Source organism: Tachypleus tridentatus, chromosome 10, assembly GCF_004210375.1.
Source record: "Tachypleus tridentatus isolate NWPU-2018 chromosome 10, ASM421037v1, whole genome shotgun sequence".
Lineage (NCBI taxonomy): Eukaryota > Metazoa > Arthropoda > Merostomata > Xiphosura > Limulidae > Tachypleus > Tachypleus tridentatus.
In genome coordinates, this window is record NC_134834.1 from 132549187 (window position 1) to 132571057 (window position 21871).

At 32.6% G+C, this 21871-nt stretch overlaps 1 protein-coding gene across 5 annotated transcripts in view; it reads left to right on the forward strand.

The window, feature by feature from the left end:
- LOC143230340 (growth factor receptor-bound protein 14-like) overlaps window positions 1-21871 on the forward strand; it is a 70073-nt gene that overhangs the window by 25920 nt on the left and 22282 nt on the right. For all 5 annotated transcript variants that reach the window (XM_076463744.1, XM_076463743.1, XM_076463741.1 and 2 more), the window contains 7 exons: window positions 587-699; window positions 14325-14433; window positions 15876-16035; window positions 17821-17948; window positions 18735-18824; window positions 19856-19993; window positions 20851-20958. In XM_076463744.1, coding sequence (XP_076319859.1) covers window positions 653-699; window positions 14325-14433; window positions 15876-16035; window positions 17821-17948; window positions 18735-18824; window positions 19856-19993; window positions 20851-20958 — 780 coding nt within the window. In that variant the 5' untranslated portion in view covers window positions 587-652. The remainder of the gene's footprint in view (window positions 1-586; window positions 700-14324; window positions 14434-15875; window positions 16036-17820; window positions 17949-18734; window positions 18825-19855; window positions 19994-20850; window positions 20959-21871) is intronic.

The following is a 21871-nucleotide window of genomic DNA, read 5'->3' on the forward strand; positions in this document are numbered from 1 at the left end:
AACGTTACGTAACTCTAATGGGTCACCTCGGTGGGTCAGCAGTACGTTTAGACTTGTGATGCTAAAATCCGAGGTCCGATTCCTTGCGATGGACAGAGCATAAATAGCTCATTGTGTGGATTTGTGCTAAAAATAAAAAAAAAAGCTCTTTTCTCTGTCTTTCTTTCTTTGACACATAATCTTTCTTATGGGAATATAATTATGAAAACTAGATGTTTATGTTAGTGTGCATATATATTTATAATATTTATTTGTAGTGAGCACGCCGTAGTTCAGCAGTAAGTGAAGGCTTATAACGCTCATAATCGGGTTTCGATACCCGCGATGAGCATATCATAAATATCTCATTATGTAGCTTTGTACTTAACAACAAAGTATTACCTTACGTCTTTTTTTTCAGAGCTTTATTCTGTTTTACAATACAGTATGTTTTAGTTACATTTTATGTACTGAGATTACTAAAAGTATTTATTAGAGTTATATTTTATATTATACAGCTGGTATACGTTCTCCATGCAATAGTGTAACCTTTCCTGAGCTATTAAAGAATGTATTTATTTTAGTACTTTATATGTAATAATTTCAGGATAACATCCAGGGAACACAGATTAAAAGCAAGAGGACTAATGATCCAGTGAAAGTGGAAGAAATAATGAACTGTCTGCATTTGACCCATTCCTTTCTGGGAACCCCAACAATGTAAGCGTGTACTCAATACACTTATGTCTTGAAGCAATACATTAAAGTACAGAGATGTTTAAAAGTATTAAACGAACATCCTAAGTTTTTTAAACGATAACAAGAAGTTTGGTCATCTACGTATTTTAGAGTCTACACTTAATCAGAACTTATATTTAACTTGTATATTATAAGAATAAATATTTTGTTTTTTTTTTAAATAAAAATACTAAAGTGAATTTCAGCTATGGTTACTTTTTCGAAATACATGCAAAGGCGTCATTTTTAAGAAAAATAAAGATATTATGGTCTTATGTAATACATTAACAGAAATAAACTAAATCTGTAAAAATACTTAACAGTAATATTCTTTGAACTCAATGCTATGAACCATTTGAATACCGCTAAAACCAAAATCAGGTTGTTGTTGTTTTTTGTGTAGTGAAATTAAAACTATTCAAACTTTGGGATACTATAACAGAGCTAAACCAGTAAAATATTTGAAATATCACGAATTCCTTTCCCTATAAACAAACTTCTCGGATAAACTATAAAATATCCATTTATCATGCACTACCTAAACGTACGATACATTTGCAATTAGGAAAAAAACTGAACTGTCAATCTTGAGCATGGTAGAAGTAAAACCACGTCAGTATATTTGTTCTCGTACTATAGCTTCGCAACGCAAATTCTTAAAAGCCTTATCAGTTTTTTTTCATTATAAAAACGTAATGTTGTTAAAAACGCAGAGAAAACCAAAGCTAAAAAGATTAAACTTTACAAGGAGAAAACTGTCAACTTCAGAGGTACACAGTTCAAATAACCAGAAAATTATGGAACAGGAGTTACTCAGCTGTTTTGTGCAGAAAAATGCCAGAAAGATAACTCAGCTTGTATGTTTTAATCCTTTTCGAAAATTTTTAATAATTTTAGTATTAATTAACAAAAAACAGGGACACGCCCGGGGAAAAGGGCTAAGAGTCTATAGATCCACTCCCTCCGAAGTCTCAGTCCTAGAACAAAAAATAAAAACATCTATACTATTAGTAAAAGACTATGTGTGTTTCGCCATTTGTCAAAAGAGAATGTAGGCAGAACTGAAGTGACATCAAATATTCCTGAAATTTGACCAAAATGCTCCTGAAGGTAAAACAATTGTTTGACGACATCGCTTCTCTCTACACGAAAACAAGTGTGTATTGTCCTTTTCTAATCTTTACTGGCCAAAGCTGTATTTTCGTGACTTTGTGTGCAAGTACGAAATAAGATAAAAAATAATAATTTGTATTTAAAATAAAATTTTAGCATTACGTGAAATATTAATCATAAATTCAGTACTTCAGTTATTATATGTTTGTTTTTGAATTTTGCACAAAGCTACACGAGGGCTATCTGCACTAGCCGTTCCTAAGTTAGCAGTATAAGACTAGAGGTAAGGCAGCTACTCATCTCCACCCACTAACAATTCTTACGCTACTCTTTTACCAGCGCATACTGGGGTTGACCGTAACATTATAACACCCCCACGGCTCAAAGGGGAGTATGTGTAATACGACGAGGATTCGCTCCTACGACCCTTAGATTACGACTCAAAGCACCTTAACCACCTGGCCATGCCGGGTCTCATGTATTTGTAAGTTCGATAAAAAACAAACAAACTGCATGATAGTAATTGAGACAAAACTATATTTTTATAAGGTTTCGAGCATTTCTATTCAGGTATAACTTAACATAAAAAAAAAGCAAACATATCTTATCGTTGCTGAAAGAAAAGAATTTAGACATAGAGGGACAAATGTGTAATTTTAAAATAGAAATATAATTCATCTGTTTTATTAAATTCAAGTAGATAATAAAATATTAGTTTTTTATTATTTTACGTGCTAAATAATATTCATTTTAAGTACTTTTAGAATTATTTTATACATTTTTATGAACTTAGAATATAGCTTCAGAGCTGGTAAGCTGGTGTGTTGGTTTAGGTAAGTTGAGGTGTGTGGTGGGTAATATTAGATTTTAAACAATATTCTACACGGTAGATGTTAGTGTTGTTTTCTTAGTGCAAAGCTACACACTTTTTACATTGTCCATTGTGGAGAATCGAATCTCGGATGTTAACGTTGTAAGTTCTTGAACTTACCACTGACCAACCGGGATATTAAACTATGGAAAAAGCGTGGTTTAATAAAATGCTTGTATTTTAAAATATATACACAGATGTAGCATTCATTATAAAACGGCTTCATCTCTTTCAGTACCTTTTTGTTCAGGACATAACTTAAAAATGAGGCTCGGCATGGCCAGGTGGGTTAAGGCGTGTGACTCGTAATCTGAGGGTTGCGAGTTCGCATCCTCGTCGCACCAAACATACTCGCCTTTTCAGCCGTGGGGGCGTTATAATCTGACGGTCAATCCCACTATTCATTGGTAAAAGAGTAGCCCAAGAGTTGGCGATGGGTGGTGATGACTAGCTGCCTTTTCTCTAGTCTTACACTACTAAATTAGGGACAGCTAGCGCAGATAACCCTCGAGTAGCTTTGCGCGAAATTGAAAAACAAAAAAACAAATTTAAAAATGATATTTCGTTGGTTGCGTGGTTGGACTATGGCTAATTAAAACTTATTATTAATAGAGTTTTGCTTCAAGTTTCATTCTAAGTACTAACGTCCTTTTATAAGTATGGTAATATCTGGACTTCAGAGACTTATCGACTAGTTCGTATCACTGCGACTACGATACGGATTACTATTGGTACAAACTAGTACTGTTCACTCTCACACTCGTCACTGTCGCACGCCCTATTGTGTTCCCCATGCCTGTTGAGTTTTACTTTCTTAAGCATATCGTTGCTGCTCATTTGCTTAAAACTCCCCACACCTTCGGGAGCTCCATCCTTGAATCCCCCTATGGAGGATAAGTCTCCAAATCAAGAGTTGTTGCTCCAACATCCTTCGTACTAATTCTTCTACCCACAACTCCATCGTAAATTTGCCACTGTTGATAACATCTCCAAAATCCTGTGCAAATAATCTCTTTCCCGATTTTATACCTTTACCCTAAAGATGCAATGCTCTTTGACTATAAGACTTTATAAGGTAAAAGTTTCTAATAGAATACAACCGCCTCAAAACGTTTATAGAAACTTCGTAAAAATGATAAAAAGTCCAGTTAACACGTCAATGGAATTGATGTCGCAATCTTCGTTACACACAAAAACTAATTAGTGTTAAAAGTGTCATGAAATAAACAGAGACATGTTATTTTGGATTGTCGGGTGACATGTACGTTTAAAACTTGCGGTCACATTTTCATCAAACCTAGAACTAGATCTGCATATTCGCCCATGCTAGATTTAGGCCTGCGTGTTATTCATGCTGAAATTAGAGCAACATTAAGACTAAATGTTGCTTACACCCACTGACACAATGGCATGTATGCGGACTCACAGTGCTAGAAATCGGGTTTTTATTCCTGTGGTGGGCAAATTAACAAATACAAGAAAAGTTGGTTTCAACCATGAATTTATATAAGTAAGAAATGTATATTTAATTAGATATGTTGATGTTAAGGCTGATGTTTTAGTTTCGCTGTAACTACATAAGTTACACTGTTCGGAAGTTATAAACTTCTGTTATATAACAACAACTTAGTTTTTTGTACAAGTTTTTGGTTTTGTACAGTCATAGTGTTGGATAAATATTCAATAAAGTATTTGTTTAAGTCATATTTATTAACTGTAGGTCAGTCAACTTGATAGACTGTAATATGTAGACCATTTTATAGTTTAATATGTTACTCTAAAACTTTGTGAATATTTTAACCAATAAATTATGAATTTTTATGATTATGAAAGCAACGAGTAGCGAGCGTAGAGTTCCTGCTACTTTTCGCATCGGGAAGCGAGATACCAGCAAAATGGCATCATAAATATATACACGAAACGTATTTGGATAGAACGAAGCAAATATGTCGCAACTTAATATAATGTAATTACGTGACGTAAACAAAGACGTGTTTTTCACAGTCTCGTTGATAAGTACATCTACTTTATTTTAATATATTATTGTAAATGCTTTATTTCTGCTATTAGATAATTATTTAGTTTTGTTTTCCTTTTAAATCTCTTTTGGGCTTATGATGCAGGCCAAGGCCTTGGGCCTTGGACAAGTAATACAATTAAGTACTGAGCTTCAATCTTCGAGATAAGAAACTTCCTACGTAAGAAGTATTTGCATATATAATGTAATAAAAAATTGGTAATAAATCATAATAGTATTTTATATTTTACAATAAATACACTATAAACTAATAAAACCGACTTTTCGTGATATTAGACTTCCAGTAGATTGTTTGTTTTTGAAATTCATTGATTACCAGTTTTCTCATCGTTTTAAATAGTTTGTATTTGTGAAATTATATCATCTATTAAAACATATGAACACTTTATTCTTTAAAGTTTAAAGAACTGTATAGTTCTAATCTTGTCAGGACTGGTTAAAAACAGTTAGTTCATTATCTCTAATCCCAAGAACTCAAAGTTTCTACCCATTTTTACACTGAATTAAAGTGAATCATGTCGAATTCACGAAAGATCTTTGTTAGAGCAATGGCTGTTTTGGTCTAGACTCTAGAGGCTTTTACTCCAAACTTATTGCAGGACAGCTCTACATTCACTAAAATGTAATGATTTGATTGTAATTTATGTAGATTATAATATTCATTATAGCAGGGGTTCTTAAACTGCAGTACGTGGAGCTGTTTGTGGTATACGACACAATTAATATCAAAAATCACAAAATTTGGAATAACTACTACCTGACCATTCCACGTATGTATACACTTATAGATTCAATCTCTGCTTGTATAATTTTGTTTGTTTTGAATTTAGTGCAAAGCTACACGAGCTAATTTTGCAGTGTAAGACAAGAGGGAAGGTAGCTAGTCATCACCACCTACCGCCAACTCTTGGGATCTCTTTTACCAACGAATAGTGGGATTGACCGTAACATTGTAACGTCCCTGTAGCAGAAATGTAATTTAACATTAATAGGTGTTAAAATGTGATTTTTTTGTTACTAGGTTTTATTTATTTTTTTAAAATTAGGCCTGGGTTTGTAGTGTTAAAAATTAAACAGGTAATTAAATGTTCAGACTGTCTTTAATTATTGCTTGCTTATACATTTCGTTCTACTGAACGATTTGAGATAAGATTTCGAAGACCATCTGTTTTTATTTTAAGTAAACATTTGAAAAATTAATTTATTATCTTATGTATGTGAGAGTTTTCTTAACTTATTAAGCAGTAAGCACATGGAATCATTGAAATAAAACTTTCTCGAAGGAGTGGGCTGTACGAGGGCTATCTGAGTAGCCGTTACTTAAGTCACAGATTGAAGAGAAGGCAAAAAGTCAAAAACACTCACCGCCGCCAACTCTTGGGCTACGTTAATCGAATATTGAGATTGATCGTCGTTTGTATAACGAATCTTCTACTTCAACGAGCAAAGATCTTGGCTGAGATATGATGAAAAAACTTAAGAGAGAAATATAATGTTAAACTAAGGTTCAAACTTTATTGAACCTGCAAAAAGCAATAACAAATAAAAACAATAAAAGTGACTATTACTTTTTGTAGCGCTCTCTGTACCTTGTGGTTAATAATTGGCGCTGAAACAATCGGTTTGGAAAGTGTCAGAGTTTTACGAATGGCTAATTTTATGTAACTTTTGGTTTTTAGGAAAGATAAAGTGTTTGTATATACAAACATTTGTATTTCATCTGTGATCGATCGAACTGATAGATTCTGACCTCTGGTACTTCCTGAAATCAAATTATCGTAAAACTACCTTTAACAACGTCTAGGCCTCGTTATACAGAATAACGTGTCGAAAACTAACACTATTTGGTAAAATTACGGTAACAGAGCAAGTTAATATAGCTAGACATGTCTGCCAGTGAGGTGGGACAAGTAAATACACTAGTATTTTTGAAGTTTTAGAATTGTTTCAATCAGAGTGGTTATTATTATTTTTTGCTAAAACAGGCGAACTTACTTGGGATATCTAAATTTTTCTGGAGACATATAATAATTATTGATATTTTATGAGTTATTCAATCAATCATATAGTTACAAGGAAAAATGTATACATATATAATATTTATTTACACACTTAACATGTACGCTGTTGTCAGACCTGAACATCGATGCTAAAGATCTAAGAATCTTCAGAAACCTTTACTGGCAGCAAATGGCAGCTATCAAAATTGAAAATGAATTGAGTGAATATAGACCAATTGAAAGAGGGGTGAGGCAGGGATGTGTATTTTCACCAGATCTTTTTTAACTTAAACAGCGAAATAATCCTACGAAACATCAATGAACATCAGGGAGTCAAAGTAGGCGGATGCAATATCAACAACTTGCGCTACGCTGATGACACAGTCCTTATTGCGGACTCCGAACGAAATCTACAGACTCTCCTCACAACAACAGTAGACGAGAGTGAAGAAAAAGGCTTGCAGTTAAATGCAAAGAAAACAGAGTGCATGGTTATCTCAAAACAATCAATTACACCCACATGTAGCATAACCGGCAAGGACGTGAGAATAAAACAAGTCGAAAGCTTCAAATATCTTGCATATACTATAACATCAAATGCAAAGAGTGACACAGAAATAAAGAAAATAATTGCAATGTCCAAGGATACTTTCTATAAAATGAAGTCCATATTCACAAACAGGAACATAACAAATGTCACTAAAATTAACACCTTGAAATCATATGTATGGTCTGTTCTCTTATATGGCTGTGAGAGCTGGACACTGAACAAAGATACAGAGAAGAGATTAGAAGCTGCTGAAATGTGGTTCCTTAGAAGGATGCTAAAAATATCATGGACTGAAAGAAAAACAAATGTAGAAGTCATGGAACTGGCAGGATACAAAAGGTCCCTCATGAAAACTATAAGAAAGAGACAAATGGAATTTCTAGGACACATCTGTAGGAAGAATGGGATAGAGAAACAGATGCTATGTGGAAAAATAGAAGGGAGGAAAAGCAGAGGGTGTCAAAGAACTAAATATATCGACAGCCTCAATAACTATGTCACCAAGAACTCAATGAGCAACATCGAGTTGATAAGGAGGATTGACAACAGAGAAGTCTGGCATGTCATGGTCGTCGATGTCTGCCGCAGATTTGACACATGAAGAAGAAGAAGAACATGCACGCATTTACGTATATTAAATATAGCTTAAAAATATATTTTATAGTTAAGAATTGTATACGCGTATACACACACATATATTTAGCCAACCTCAAAATCAATTTCCAGAGACAATATAACAGTGTTAAAGATAGGTTATTATTTACATATTGTTATTTTTTTATGTTAATAATACATTAGACCATTTTATTGATATTTATTACATCGGGGAATTTAATGCAACTCTTACAAATGTTGTGGAATTTGTAACATGTTTATATAGATATAGCATACACTATAATACACACTGGAATCAATAAGGTATATGAGAATTGTACTCGAGATACTTGAATGGTGTGTAAAACACTTGTGGAAAGTTTTGTTATGAGTTACATAAGCGTATTTCATACGAAGCTAGTGTTTCATGTAATTTATTTAAATTAACGACTCTTTATGAGTATTGGGCGCATATACAAATATCTTAGATAATACATGTAATATTGGAAAATGCTTACATTTTGACGTTTTCTGAACAACTATATTAACTTAATGATAACGACAGTGAACGTGTTTTTGTTTGCTATGAGTCTAGTTTCATGTGGTTGGAAGAAAATGTGCATTTACAATTGGAGATCGAGTGATGTTTTTATACGTGACAATTTTATACGTAAAGATCAAGTTTATTCCAAAAATTCGTACACATAGAGTGAAAACTTGATGCTGTACTAGATGCAGTATGAGCTTGCACATGATGTTTGTCCCAAATGATCGATCGCTTGGATTAAATGAGATCGATTTCCCGGGAGAAGACCAGAGCAAGACGGTAAGATTGTAAACACGTTTCCCGCAAATAACCGCAACGCTCTGCTACTTTAAAACTGGTGAAGGAAAGCTGCATGTTGAACTGATGAGCTCGTAAGGAGACTATTGTGTGATACATGATATACACAAGCCAAAGACAAAATTACCGTATTTTAACGTGTCTAAAGTCAATTGACTTCGAATAGGCTTCATCTGCCAAGGTGGTTTTAATCTATATTATCATAACACATGTGCGACCCAAGTTTTATAACAAAATGGCATACCTCATCAGTTGTGGATTAGTCAGAAAACTTAAACCTAAAAAAATATCGAATACAATATTGATTTACTGTAGTCGAAATTTTTGCCTAATTCATGCACATCTGTTAAATGACAACTTAAAAGCAGTAAAAATGTACAAAAACATCTTAAATCAATTAAATTGTACATTAGTAGCTTAAAGCGCTTAAAAAATGCAAAAGTAGCTTAAAAGCAGTTAAAACATATCATAGCAGCTTAGAGTAGTTAAACCGTACAGTAGCAGCTTAGAATAGTTAAACCGTACCATAGCAGCTTAGAGCAGTTAAAGCGTACAATAACGATTATAATCTAAGTTGAGCCTTCTACAAAACACGGAATAATGCCAAATTTTGCTGTTTTTTAAACACTCCTGGAGTCTGACACTGAAATTATCGTGTAGCAACACACAATATATTCAAATTTTCTATTGGTCGAGCTGTTATTTTCCTTACTGAGCTGTGGTTGAATGTGGAGTGTTCTGGAATACAACCAAATAACTGAAGAGTCGACGTTTATTGTAACATATTCAAATGAATATTTTTACAAAAGTCACTTAATCATGTAGTATCTTATCCTGTTTTCCTGCTTAGAATTAGCTTGTGTATTATTGACACAAAATGTAATTTAATTATTTCATTTTAAAACTTATCTTACAAATATATACTTAAAAATAAGACTTCACCTCAAAGTAACACACTCGCAAGCGTAGTTTTAACGTTTCGTCATCGTTGTTCTTCGTACGTATGTTTTTACGTCATCACACATTAAGATTATCCAGGTGGTTTACTGAATTAGACACCATAGTCTTTACACGTAAGCGTATTACGCAGTCTTCGAAGTTAACGGAGGAATATGCGGTCTCTTTTTCATTATTTTTTAAAACCACAGTCTTCAATTTATTTTTCTCTAACATGATTTCCGAATTACGAGATGACGTCTGAATCTTTTTCAGGTCTAGTATTACGCCGTGTTGTGCGTTGCTGGGCGTTCTGAGCTTGTTATATATGGATATATTTAAAGTTTCTCAGCAGTGTTTCTAGCGGGTAGTATAAATAGACAAATAGACATGTAGGCAGCATACTGACGCGATTTTGTCATTTAGTAATAATAGTTACTGAAGTTTATCTTCTCAAAGTTATATCATAATTGTAAGGGTAGGAGCTTGATATTTTAAGTGTATACATAGTAGATATTTGAGTTTAATGGAGTGCTATTGTTTGTTTCTGAATGGACTTTTATAGAAGCCACAGCGACTCCTCATTCCAGAAATACGCAGGGGCAGTTCACGGGAGTCAAATTACTAGTAGGATTATATTTGACTACGGCCTGAATAATGTGACATAATTTGATCGAATACTTTGAAGAATATTGTGAGTTTGAAATTAGTTCAGTGTACAAAAAATTGATGTGACTGAGTGATCGAGGTTGCTTCATTTATATGTACATTTTACAAATAAATTTTAATATCATTACTGAGTCTTTCCCCATCACACACACGTGATTGTAGCCCTAACCTTGCTTCGTACGCCTATGATAATGATTATTTTATTAATCAGTTTCTTCGAAAACGGGAATTAAAATTTTCAACCAGAACGGCACCTACCGTCTCCACTTCTAAACTACTGACCAGAGACAACGCAGCTGGCCAACAACGCCCGCCATTACGAGGGAGTTGTTCTGTTCTTTGAACCGACCATGGCAAGCAAATTGGGCGTTAGATGTTTACAGGCACGTTTTAGTGTCTCTACCATCTACTTCTTATTAACATCTAGAGATGTCTCTAGTTGTTCTTGTGAAAGTTTTGACGTCAGGACTGTATGATTATTGGGTTCTTTTGTTACTTTTATAACGATATCACGATTGAAAGACTATATCATTCGACTCACACACTAACTACTAGGCCACACCCAGTCATTGTGAGAAAACTTTGCGTTTTGTAGGTTTGGCGTTGAAAGTGACTGTTTTCTTAGTTTCATTTTACGATATATTACCTTTCATTATTCTTTCATATTTTCTTTTATTAACAGGATTTGATATTTTTAGGCAATTGTTCAGCGGCGTTAACCCTAGCTTCATGAATGATTCCTTTTAGTCAGTATTCTGACTATTTGTTAATTGAATTACCGTGCTGTTGTGGTACTTGATCGCGAGTATTACTATTACAGCTCGCTTAAAGTGTACATTTAACAATCCATGGAGTTCAAACTAAATATCAGAAGCCTATAACAATGAGTGGATAGTTTTCTAAACCAAAGTGAAAGCGGGTTTCAGTCGACATTGAATATAGAAAAGCGAATCAAAATGGGTGCTACGAGCTCTATTCAGATGTTCTTATCTATTAATTAAACAATAGCACAAATTATTTAAACTGAACTCAAAGTTACATGTTCGGCGTGCACACAATGGAACTCTTGCTTATGTGATACTGGGAAAAACTTTTAAATACGTGATCTGCAACCCCAACTTCGTGAAATTTTTATCCAGTATGCATGTAGATTTGCAATAGGGGTCAAGATTTTCCCCCTACGCTTCCGTTCCCTGTCTCAGAGAATTTTATTTTTTTTATTCTAAGGGTGTAGATATGACGTCATAAACTCGTTACACGCGGATTTAATGCTCTGGCACCACTCGTAATTAAAAATAATATTTCTATTTACGTGCTCCCCAGTGGCATAGCGGTATGCCACTAGGTAAATCTAGAAACATCATTATGATTACTTGAAACTCGCTGCGAAAACTTTGTTTGTTTTGAATTTCGCACAAAGCTATACTAGGGCTATTTGCGCTAGCCGTCCCTAATTTAGCAGTATAAAACTAGAGGAAATACAACTAGTCATCACCACCCACCACCAACTATTGGGCTACTCTTTTTACCAACGAATAGAAGAATTGACCGTCATATAACGCCCCCACGGCTGAAAGCCCTCGTATAGCTTTGCGCGAAATTAAAGAAAGCAAATAACTGGGAAATTTTTCGTTTACGAAGTGTTCATTACGCTGAGAACATGTCTTGTTTATCTGTCTTATATTAACTATAATTTTAACATTTATGAGGGAAAATTATTTTTAACTCATAGGTAAAGAAGATATAAGTAGTGAAGTATTGAGTTGTCATCTAGTGTACGAGACTATCGTGGTCTTTCACCATGGCTTACTTATTGTTGACGTTTTAAATTTTATATTATAAAACTTTCGATACGAAATCTTGACTAGAAACAAAATAAATAAAATAAAAAATATGTCATTTCAAGAGAAGTGATGTAAATAAATAACAAAAATGGTTTCGAACAACCTGTTTTAAGATGATTTTTTTTCAACTTCCGTCGATATATATATATATACACTGCTGGCCAAAATCTTAAGGCCAATGAACATAAAGAAAAGATATGCATTTGGCGTTGTTAGATTCAACCACTTATTTGAATAGAGCTTCGAAAGATGAAAATAAGAAAAGGGAAAATAAAAATAAAAACTTTTTTAGCATTTAATAGGGAAAATGTGAACACTATGAAATTAGCCTAAATACTAGCTGGTCAAATGTTTAAGACCATACCAAAAAGAAGTACTAAACAGGGTAGGAAATGCCCAACAAGAGGTTTCAGTAGTAAGTTGCACGGCCGTCATTACGAATAACTTCAAACATTCACTTTGACATGGTTGATATAAGCGTTTGCAGAAGGCTGGCTGAAATGTTATTCCAAGTGAAGATGGCTTCACGAAGATCATGCACTGTTTGGAATTGATGTCCATTTCTATAGACTTCCTTTGCCATTCATCCCCAAACATTTGCAACGTTGTCCTGCTGAAAGATCCAGTCATTTCCACATAAGCCTTCAATCAATAAGGATGCTCTTTCCAACATGCCATTGTAGCCAGCTGTTATTTGACGCCCCTGTATAACCTGAAGCTCCATTGTTCCATGGAAGGAGAAAGCACCCCAGATCATGATGGAATCTCCTCCACTGTGTCGTGTAGAAAATGTCTCTGGTGGGATATCCTTATCATGCCAGTAACGTTGGAAGCCATCTGGACCATCCAGGTTAATTTTTTTCTCATCAGAGAACAAAAACTTCTTCCACTTTTCTACGTCCCATGTTTGGTGCTTCTCAGCAAAGTGTAACCGAGCTGATTCGTGGTGTGGAAGGAGGCTTGGCCTTTGAAGACGTTTACGGTTTTTAAAGCCTTTCTCTCGTATATGCCGTCTTATTGTTCTTGAGCTGCATTCTGCGTCTGCAAGGGCCTTAATCTGGTTCGAAGATCGGCTGGTGTCTTGCTGGACAACCCGTTGAATCCTGCTGCTCAACGCCGGCAACGTTTTCTTAGGCCGATCACTCTAAATTCTCGTTCCGTATCCCTCAGGGTCTTTTAAGAAATTTCCAACAGCAGTTTTACTACGCCCAATCTCACCAGCGATGGTACGTTGAGAGAGATCTTTCTTTTGCAGTTCGACAATTCTGCCACGTTCAAATTCTGTCAACTTTTTATCCTTTGCCATGTTTTTACACAATGTAACATAGGATATGTCAGTGGGAGATGTTGACAACGCTAATGCATGAACACAAATGACTAAATTTCGTTACGTGTCTACCAATTAACGCTTCGTTTCAGTATGGTCTTAAACTTTTGACCAGCTAGTGTTTATGCCAGTTTCATAGTGTTCACATTTTCCCCTATTAAATGCTAAAAAGTTTGTTATTTTTATTTTCCCTTTTCTTATTTTTATCTTTCGAAGTTCTACTCAAATAAGTGATTGAGTCTTAGAACGCAAAATACATATTTTTTCTTTATGTTCACTGGCCTTAAGATTTTGGCCAACAGTGTATTTCTGTGTATTTCAAGAATCTAAAGGCCTTTAAAGTTGTATTTCATATATACTCTGTGAGATGTGATCATGTAAGTTTCAGTTCAATGTCACTTATAATTTTATTTATTATTATAAATCACCAGAGGAGAATGACATATTGCATAGTTATTGTATTTTCCACTTCTAGAGTTCTAATCTTTGAAATAGAATAACACAACCACCGACACACATTTTATAATTTATTCCAATTCATTTTCATGATAAAATACCACTATTCAATCAGACAACAGTGACCCATCAGTTGATGATGGGTGCGATTTATTAGTTGTTTTTAATCAACATTAGGGACAACTATGTAGGAGCAACCCTGTGTACGGCTTTGGAAGAAAATTCTGGAACAAACATAATTGATTTATGTAAAATTTAGATTTTTCAATATTTTTCTTGTTTTTAATTCTAAATTTTTAAAGTTTAAGCATTTTCTATTTTAAATTTGGATTTAACAAGGATCAATTACCTTTTATTTTGTGCAGAGGCAAAGATTCCCAGAATGAAGAATATGATCTGTTAATGGACACAGGATACAATTATCCGTTATTACCTGTTACAGGTAACAAAACTGACCAAACTACAGTGAAAGAGGTAAGTGACCGCCAGTGTTTTCATTATCATAAGCACGGTAGTACTTAGAGTAGGAATGGGTCAGATGTGCAATACAAATTAAAATCTCAAAAACATTCTTAACAGCTTGTAAACAAAACCTTATAAGCAGTTTACACATATTGTTGAGTAGTGTATAAATTAACTGCAGAGTAAAAGTCACAAAAGCACTTGAAAAAAAAATCTGTAGAGCAAAAACAAAAATATCCCAAACCACATCTTTGTCAATCTGACTATCTGACTGACTAAAGTTGTTGGAAAAGCATAGCTCTCCATTGCCTTTACCTTATGTAAATATAAATGATTGAATTACACTACCTTGAATAAACACATTTTTCTTAATATTGCTTACATCCTTAGAAACAATAAATAATAACAATAAAGATTTTGTAACGCTACTAACGAGTTAACAGTACACTAGTAGCCATATTTTGTGATTGTGATCATGCTCTGTGAGTTACCACGTGACAACCCACTATCATATCACATGCTGATATGTTTCTTAATATTTTTAATATTTTTCTTAATATTGCTTACATCCTTAGAAACAATAAGTAATAACAATAAATATTTTGTAACGCTACTAACGAGTTAACAGTACACTAGTAGCCATATTTTGTGATTGTGATCATGCTCTGTGAGTTACCACGTGACAACACACTATCATATCACATGCTGAGGCACGATTGCTTATCGCACATGCTACATGATTAGGCTGTAGGTGTATCACTTAGATTAGAAAAATGTGAACTTTGTAGATGTGGAACAATGACTACACCAACTTTGATATTGCATCATCTGAAAAAAAAAACCCTACTATATGCTGTATTGTCTTTCCGCCAATTTCTGCCTTGTTTCCTTACTTTGTGGTGCTACATTTCCTAATTTCTGACTTTTTATTTCATTTTTGTATGCTTGTAATAAACTACCCTGAAGTCATTTTATACAGTATGATAAGCAATGGGCAGAAAATTTTACAGTGACTATGTTAGTTTTTCTCCTCTTCTTTCTGATTAGTTTGGCTCGATTGATAAATAATTTCTATAGAATAGTCTTGTTTATTTTGTTAATTTTTTGTTGTTTTATCCAAACAAGGGAACGGACTTAACTAACAAGAAAGAAAAGCTCACTCATTTTTTTTCTATATTTACTTACACTCTTTTCCTGCACTAAAAATTATAGAGAACTCTAAGCTGCTTTAACAAAGATTATTTTACATTATACTGTTAGGGTTACTGTAAAATATTTTTAAAGTCCGGATCATAATTGCTGAGCAAAATTATTTTGATATTCTAGAAGCTACTTAAGAACAATCGTGAATAATAGTGAACCTTTTCTGTTGATCTCATCTTGAGTATGTGTATATAAAAATTCTCTTAAATATATATTTTCTTTATATTTCTACTTCGTTTTTCTTACACCAGGTAGCGCTCTATTTTTATCTTGAAGATGGAAGACATCACCATCTTATAGTAGAGGAGGGGTTGAGGGCGACTGACCTTTGCAATTTATTAACTCTGAAGTTTAGTGTTGCGCGCTCCCATGCATGGACAATTGTGGAACAGTTCAGAGACCTTGGAATTGGTATATGTAATCAGATAATAATTTTCATTGAAGCTATAGTATAAAAGATGTTTATATGGAATCATAATGAAATGAGTTATAAAGCTCCACGACTTTCTACAGTTTTAATTTACTTTATTCACAGAAAATTTAGTATACTTATTTTAGTTATTTAAAGTGTTTCTAGAAATTTTCAGTAATGCAAGATATTAATAAGAAAAAGTGAACACAAACGAAATTCGAATATCTGACATGCTTGCCGGACAAGCAGAGTGACGATGTCGAAGTTTACCTGCTTTCAGTTAGCACTTCTTCAGAATAAGTTCAATTAATTGTCGTATTAGATTACTTAAAAGTTAATTCTTATCATTGAACTACATAATTCTGAAATAAATGGGTGAATCGTGGAGGTTTTGTTTGTTCACCCGAATAACACTTTATGTATGCAACGGTCGACTTGGAGACCCTTTTGGTTATAGCATAACCACTACTAATTTTGAACTATAGACCAAATGAAAAGCAATCATCCAACAGCATTCACCAACTGAAGTGGCTAACTGAACCGAATAATTGGTTTTACTCTCACTTCTATAATGCACTCGCACCTGAAAGTGTAAAGTGATTCAATAGCCTTACATTTTGGACTGAAGACTTGCAAATTCTTAGTCTGATAATTCAGTCACACAGCAAAGACTGTTTAAGAGTTATTGTAGTCTTTTGAAATATGAGGCAGAAGGTAATTATTTAACTTAACAAAGTAAATCTCAATATACAGAGCTATTACAAAACAAGTTTGGTTATAAATGTATTGGCAGTAGGTGAACAATACAAGGTAAAGCTTTGCTAATTGATACAGGTATATAAAAGCATATATGGAACAACACATTTTTCAAAAAAATAACATATGGCGATGCAAGGTGATCTTGAAACAGTAAATTTCATTTCATCAAATTCCATCAAATGTTTAATATGCAAACAAAATAGAATACAAGAGAAGCAAATTTTCAGTAACGTGCAGTACATAATGTTCTTTTTTGCTCATGTAACGTTACGTATGCAAGATAACACTACAAATCGATGAGTGAATGAGAGATCTGACATCACTCTCACAGCAGTTTGTAATAACGTCATGTAATGACTATCCAAGTTTTCAATGTCGCTCAAATATGCCCCATATCTGGTTTTATTCATTCGTATACGAATTGGCTAAGCTGTGGGTTCTGTGGATATGCCTCCATCAGTCCATGTGTACGTTTACATTCAGAGAGCCTGTTTTTACAGATTCCGGGTTTATACTTGCTTCGTGACAATCAGAACTTTATATTATTCTTAAAACTCAAGTTTTTACTTTTCTGCTTGTATGACCAACTGTGAATTTGCATTCAGTTAAAAATGCATGTATTACTCAATCCACAACGAACATGTTTATTGAGTATGTACATTAACACAAAGCATTTACATTCCCGTAGTATGAAAGGGTGGCATAAATGTGTGAATAACAGCAAAATATTCTAAAACAATTTATTTGGTCTTTTACGGTCCATAAGCAAGATACATAATGTGATTATTCATAGCACTCGGCAATAAGAAAAACAGGAGGTGACAGAATCTGTATAGCAAATGTGGTATATTAGTTAATGATCAACTGTATGGTTTGTGAGGTTTGCAACTTCGTTTTAAAAATAACCATGCATGTCCCCAATAGCAATGGGCCTTAGGTAGATGCTTTGCCTTATGACAAACTTTGATTGTGTTTATTCTTTTCAATTCATTTAATTTGTAGCAAAAATTATTAATTCTTCTTAGAGAGAATTTTGGAGGATCATGAAGAGGTCCTTCAGACATATGCGTCATTCTGCAATCTTAGCTCTCGAGACAGGAGGTTTATTTTAAGACAAGACATCCACAAATATCAGTTTTTCCAGAACCCTGAGGTATATATATTTTTCAAAATCTATTTATTACATATTTATCTGGTCTCTGCACAAGTGCAAGTTATTGTACAACGCTTGTTTCAGCAGTGCTTATACTTAAATAGATATATGGGCTTAGTTTTCGATCCCTGCAGCTCTACATATTATTGTATATAATTGGAGTATTTATAGTTAGTTAAAAGTAAATTATTTAATATAACTATATAACTTGGCATTTAATATTATTGCACCATGTTGTGATCATATTAAGTCTATGCATTTGTATGTTATTGAATAGATTTTTTAATCATTTAGTTGATCTTTTTTGCCAAAAGTAAATGTACAAACAGTGTACCAACTCAGGGTTATCTAATCTAATTAGGATTTATAGATTCATATAAAAAACAAAGTTTTATTGCTTAAAAACTTAGTAAGGTGAAAAATCCAAGCTACAAATCTTTAATAATATTGAAAATTCAAAAATGGTTTATCGTTAAGAAAAACACACAAAGAAACATTTTGTATAAGTTGGAAGCAGTAAAAAATTATAACAATTCATGAGAATGAAACACAATGGCTAAGTGGGGAGCTTGAGGGCTAATAACAATAAAATTTGGAGCTTGATCTCGGCAGTGGACACGGTACTTATAGCTTAGTATGTAACTTTGTGCTTAATAATATGTTGCTTGTTCTATACACACAGAACTTATTAATTTTCTATAGCATAGCATTATATTTGTGGAAGCTTGTATTTTTATTATGCTAAAATATCATTCATTTCAAAATCTGTATATGTTACTATTGCAGAACTTTTATCCATTAGAACTAGTGGACCTTGAATTGCAGCACAACTGCCTAACACAGTCTACAGCTATTTCCAAAATAATCACTATTCAGGTAAAATGTTAAATAGAAACATTTTAAGGGGCAAAATTTGCTACTTTTAATAAATTAAGTATTGAATATATGAACATTTGTTTTGGACACTTAACTTTTATTGATCATATAAGAGTAACAAAAAAGCCCTGTAATAGAGACCTGCTCAGTTTGTGATTTTTATCAGTACAAATTATTTGTTTCATTGCTACATTGGAAAAATATCAATTCCAGCTTAACATTGAATTTATATCAGCTCTTTATTTGTGTGATAAAATAACTTTAGAACATTTCAAAAGATACAATTTAACAGTTAGTTATATATGTTTTAATAATTTTTGAATGCATATCTAAATAAACTATTTTAATTAGCTTTTGATGTATTTCATTTTTAACATAAGACGTTTTTAGTGTTTTGATATTGTATTTTTTTTATGGAGCTAAGGTTTTACCATATTTCTTATTGTTCAAATGACATATTCTCTTTGAAGTTCCAAATATTTAATTAAACATATTTAAAAAAAGTCAATGGGGAAACTGACCGGTCTGCTTTCTTAGCATCAGATTGGGAATAATTACAATAAACATTAACAAAAAAGAACATTATATTTGGGTCCTTTAAACATTGGAAGTGTTGTTTCTTATTTCATACTGTATTTGGGAGACATTTGTATCTTTCTTGAGAAAACTGTACATTTGAAGTTTTTGTTTGATAATTTACCCTTGTGCTTGCAATTGTGTTTTTATATTTGGTGTGATAAGCTTTGCTAGGCTATCATTTGTTACTTTTTGAAAAGTTAACACCAGTGTAAACATTTAAAATGATTTTTCCTAATCAAGAGTGACATTAATTTGTAAAATAAGGATTAATTTGTTAGACTTTAGAATTTAAAATGTGATGTAGTTATTTTCTTTTGAAATGTCTGAGCATACTTGTAAATAACAGAAAAAATACTACATATAATTTTTAACAGAAAATTAATACTTGTTTAAAAACAAAACAAAACTGATTTCATATTTTTTTGAATTGAAATAAAGTTTTAATATCTTAGAACATGCTTCATTTGGGGAACTCTATGCCAGTTGTGCAGAGTTTTCTTTGGTTCAAAGATTCCACCAAATATTCTTGGAGAAAATATTTCTTTAGAATTGAAGAAAGACTTTTGAGTTTTTCACTCTTTCCTGAGAAGGTGAGTGAATCAGTTAAATTCCACTGAAATTTTTTAATACCAAACTTAAAAAACAAATCTTTCTCCAGCCTTCTTAATACTATTATAGTATTAGTATGAGACAGTTTGTTGAATATTAATCTCGACATGATTAACAAACATGTAAGTGTATTTCACATTGATGCTTATTATGGTAGAAGTTAGCAAAACAAATCCTTGTGCATAAACATATTTTAAGTATTATGCTTTGGAAAAAAACCCACAAAAAGACCGTGTATGTATTTAGTATGTTCAGTGAACTTCATTCACTCACTGGAGCTTGTTTAAAGGTTATATTTTGATTTTCTAAAACAGAGGACCTGAGGTAGCAGATCAGAATATTGTCTTTAGAAACAAATGATAAATTACACCTGTTGGGCTCTTGAAATAAATTTCAATCATCTGTATAAAAATCCACTTGAACAGTTCTATCTAAATTAATTCCTATATTGGTTACCTACTTGTGAATTGATAAGTTATATATATATATATATACTTTTCAGTTGAAGTAGAAATGGATTAGATATAAAAAATAGAATAAAGTAATATGACAGTAAATATTCAATACTTTTAGCATTTTCATGAAATATTTGATTGTGATTTAAATCTTAACATCAATTATTTATCTTATAAATAAATTGTTTTTGCTTTATTCAACTCGTCTTTTAATGTAATTTGTTGTATACAAGACAGTGTAGTTTTAGATATTACTATCAAAGTTTATTTTGTTTTTACTGAAAAGGATATGCAATCTGAAAAAGAAATATTGTTTTTCAGATTATTTTGCATAGATCTAAACAAGACTGTCTTGCTTATTTGAAATGTTCTCTATATTGTAGGAACAAAAGAAGATGCATGCACTCTTAGATGTACAATGCTGTGATATTTTTATGCCAATTGATGGAAAGTGCACTGGAGCTCCAACTAATTTCTGTTTTTGTGTCAAAGTTAGTGCTTTTATCCATTGTTTACTCTTATTTTGATCTTTGAGGTGTTTCATAAATGCAACTGTCTTACTATTGTATTCTTATTTTAATATTGATGTTTATTTTAGTTTAATATATATTTAGAAATGCATATAACTTGTGTTAATATGTATTACAAAATTCTCAATTGTTCACTAAAGTTGTAGAACATTTTTTATTGTAAGAATAAAAAATGTATGTGAATATGTAAAAACATGTATATCATCAGTGTTGTTGTGTAGGTTGAAATTTCTTGAAACTTTTCTCGTGCCCATAAATGTAACCAACACAAAGCACCAAGAGACAGTATATATTATTAGTGTGCTACAGTCACAAACTAAACATTTATGTATTATATATGTTTGTTTTCCAATATCTTTGTCTATCTAGTTAGTTACGAGATCAACAGAGATAAAGTGCTTACTCCTTTTAAGACAATAATTAAGGCAGTATATTATAAACCTTCAAAGCTATGACTGTGATTAATGCTTATTAATTGGGAACTTTAGATATTTTAACAGGAATGGTTATAGATTTTGGACATTATAAACTATTTAACTTCTGTGGATTTGCATCAGACATTACTATTTTTGCAAACACACTATATAACTTCAGTTGTAAAAAACTTGTATGAATAGTGAAAAGCGAGCTGGCTCTAGGTTAAGTTAATTGTACCTATATCAACTTAAAATTAATTTACTCATCATTAACCTTGAATTGGATATCTGGAAAGTTCTGAATCAGATAGAAGACTCAACATTGTTTGTACGTTTGTAAAACTTTTGTGTACAAATCATTATTTGTAATAACTATTTATAAAGTTGTTATTATAAATTATATCATTGTTTGTACATTAAAACATTTGTATTAAGAAAGAAAACTGTGTGCATCAATC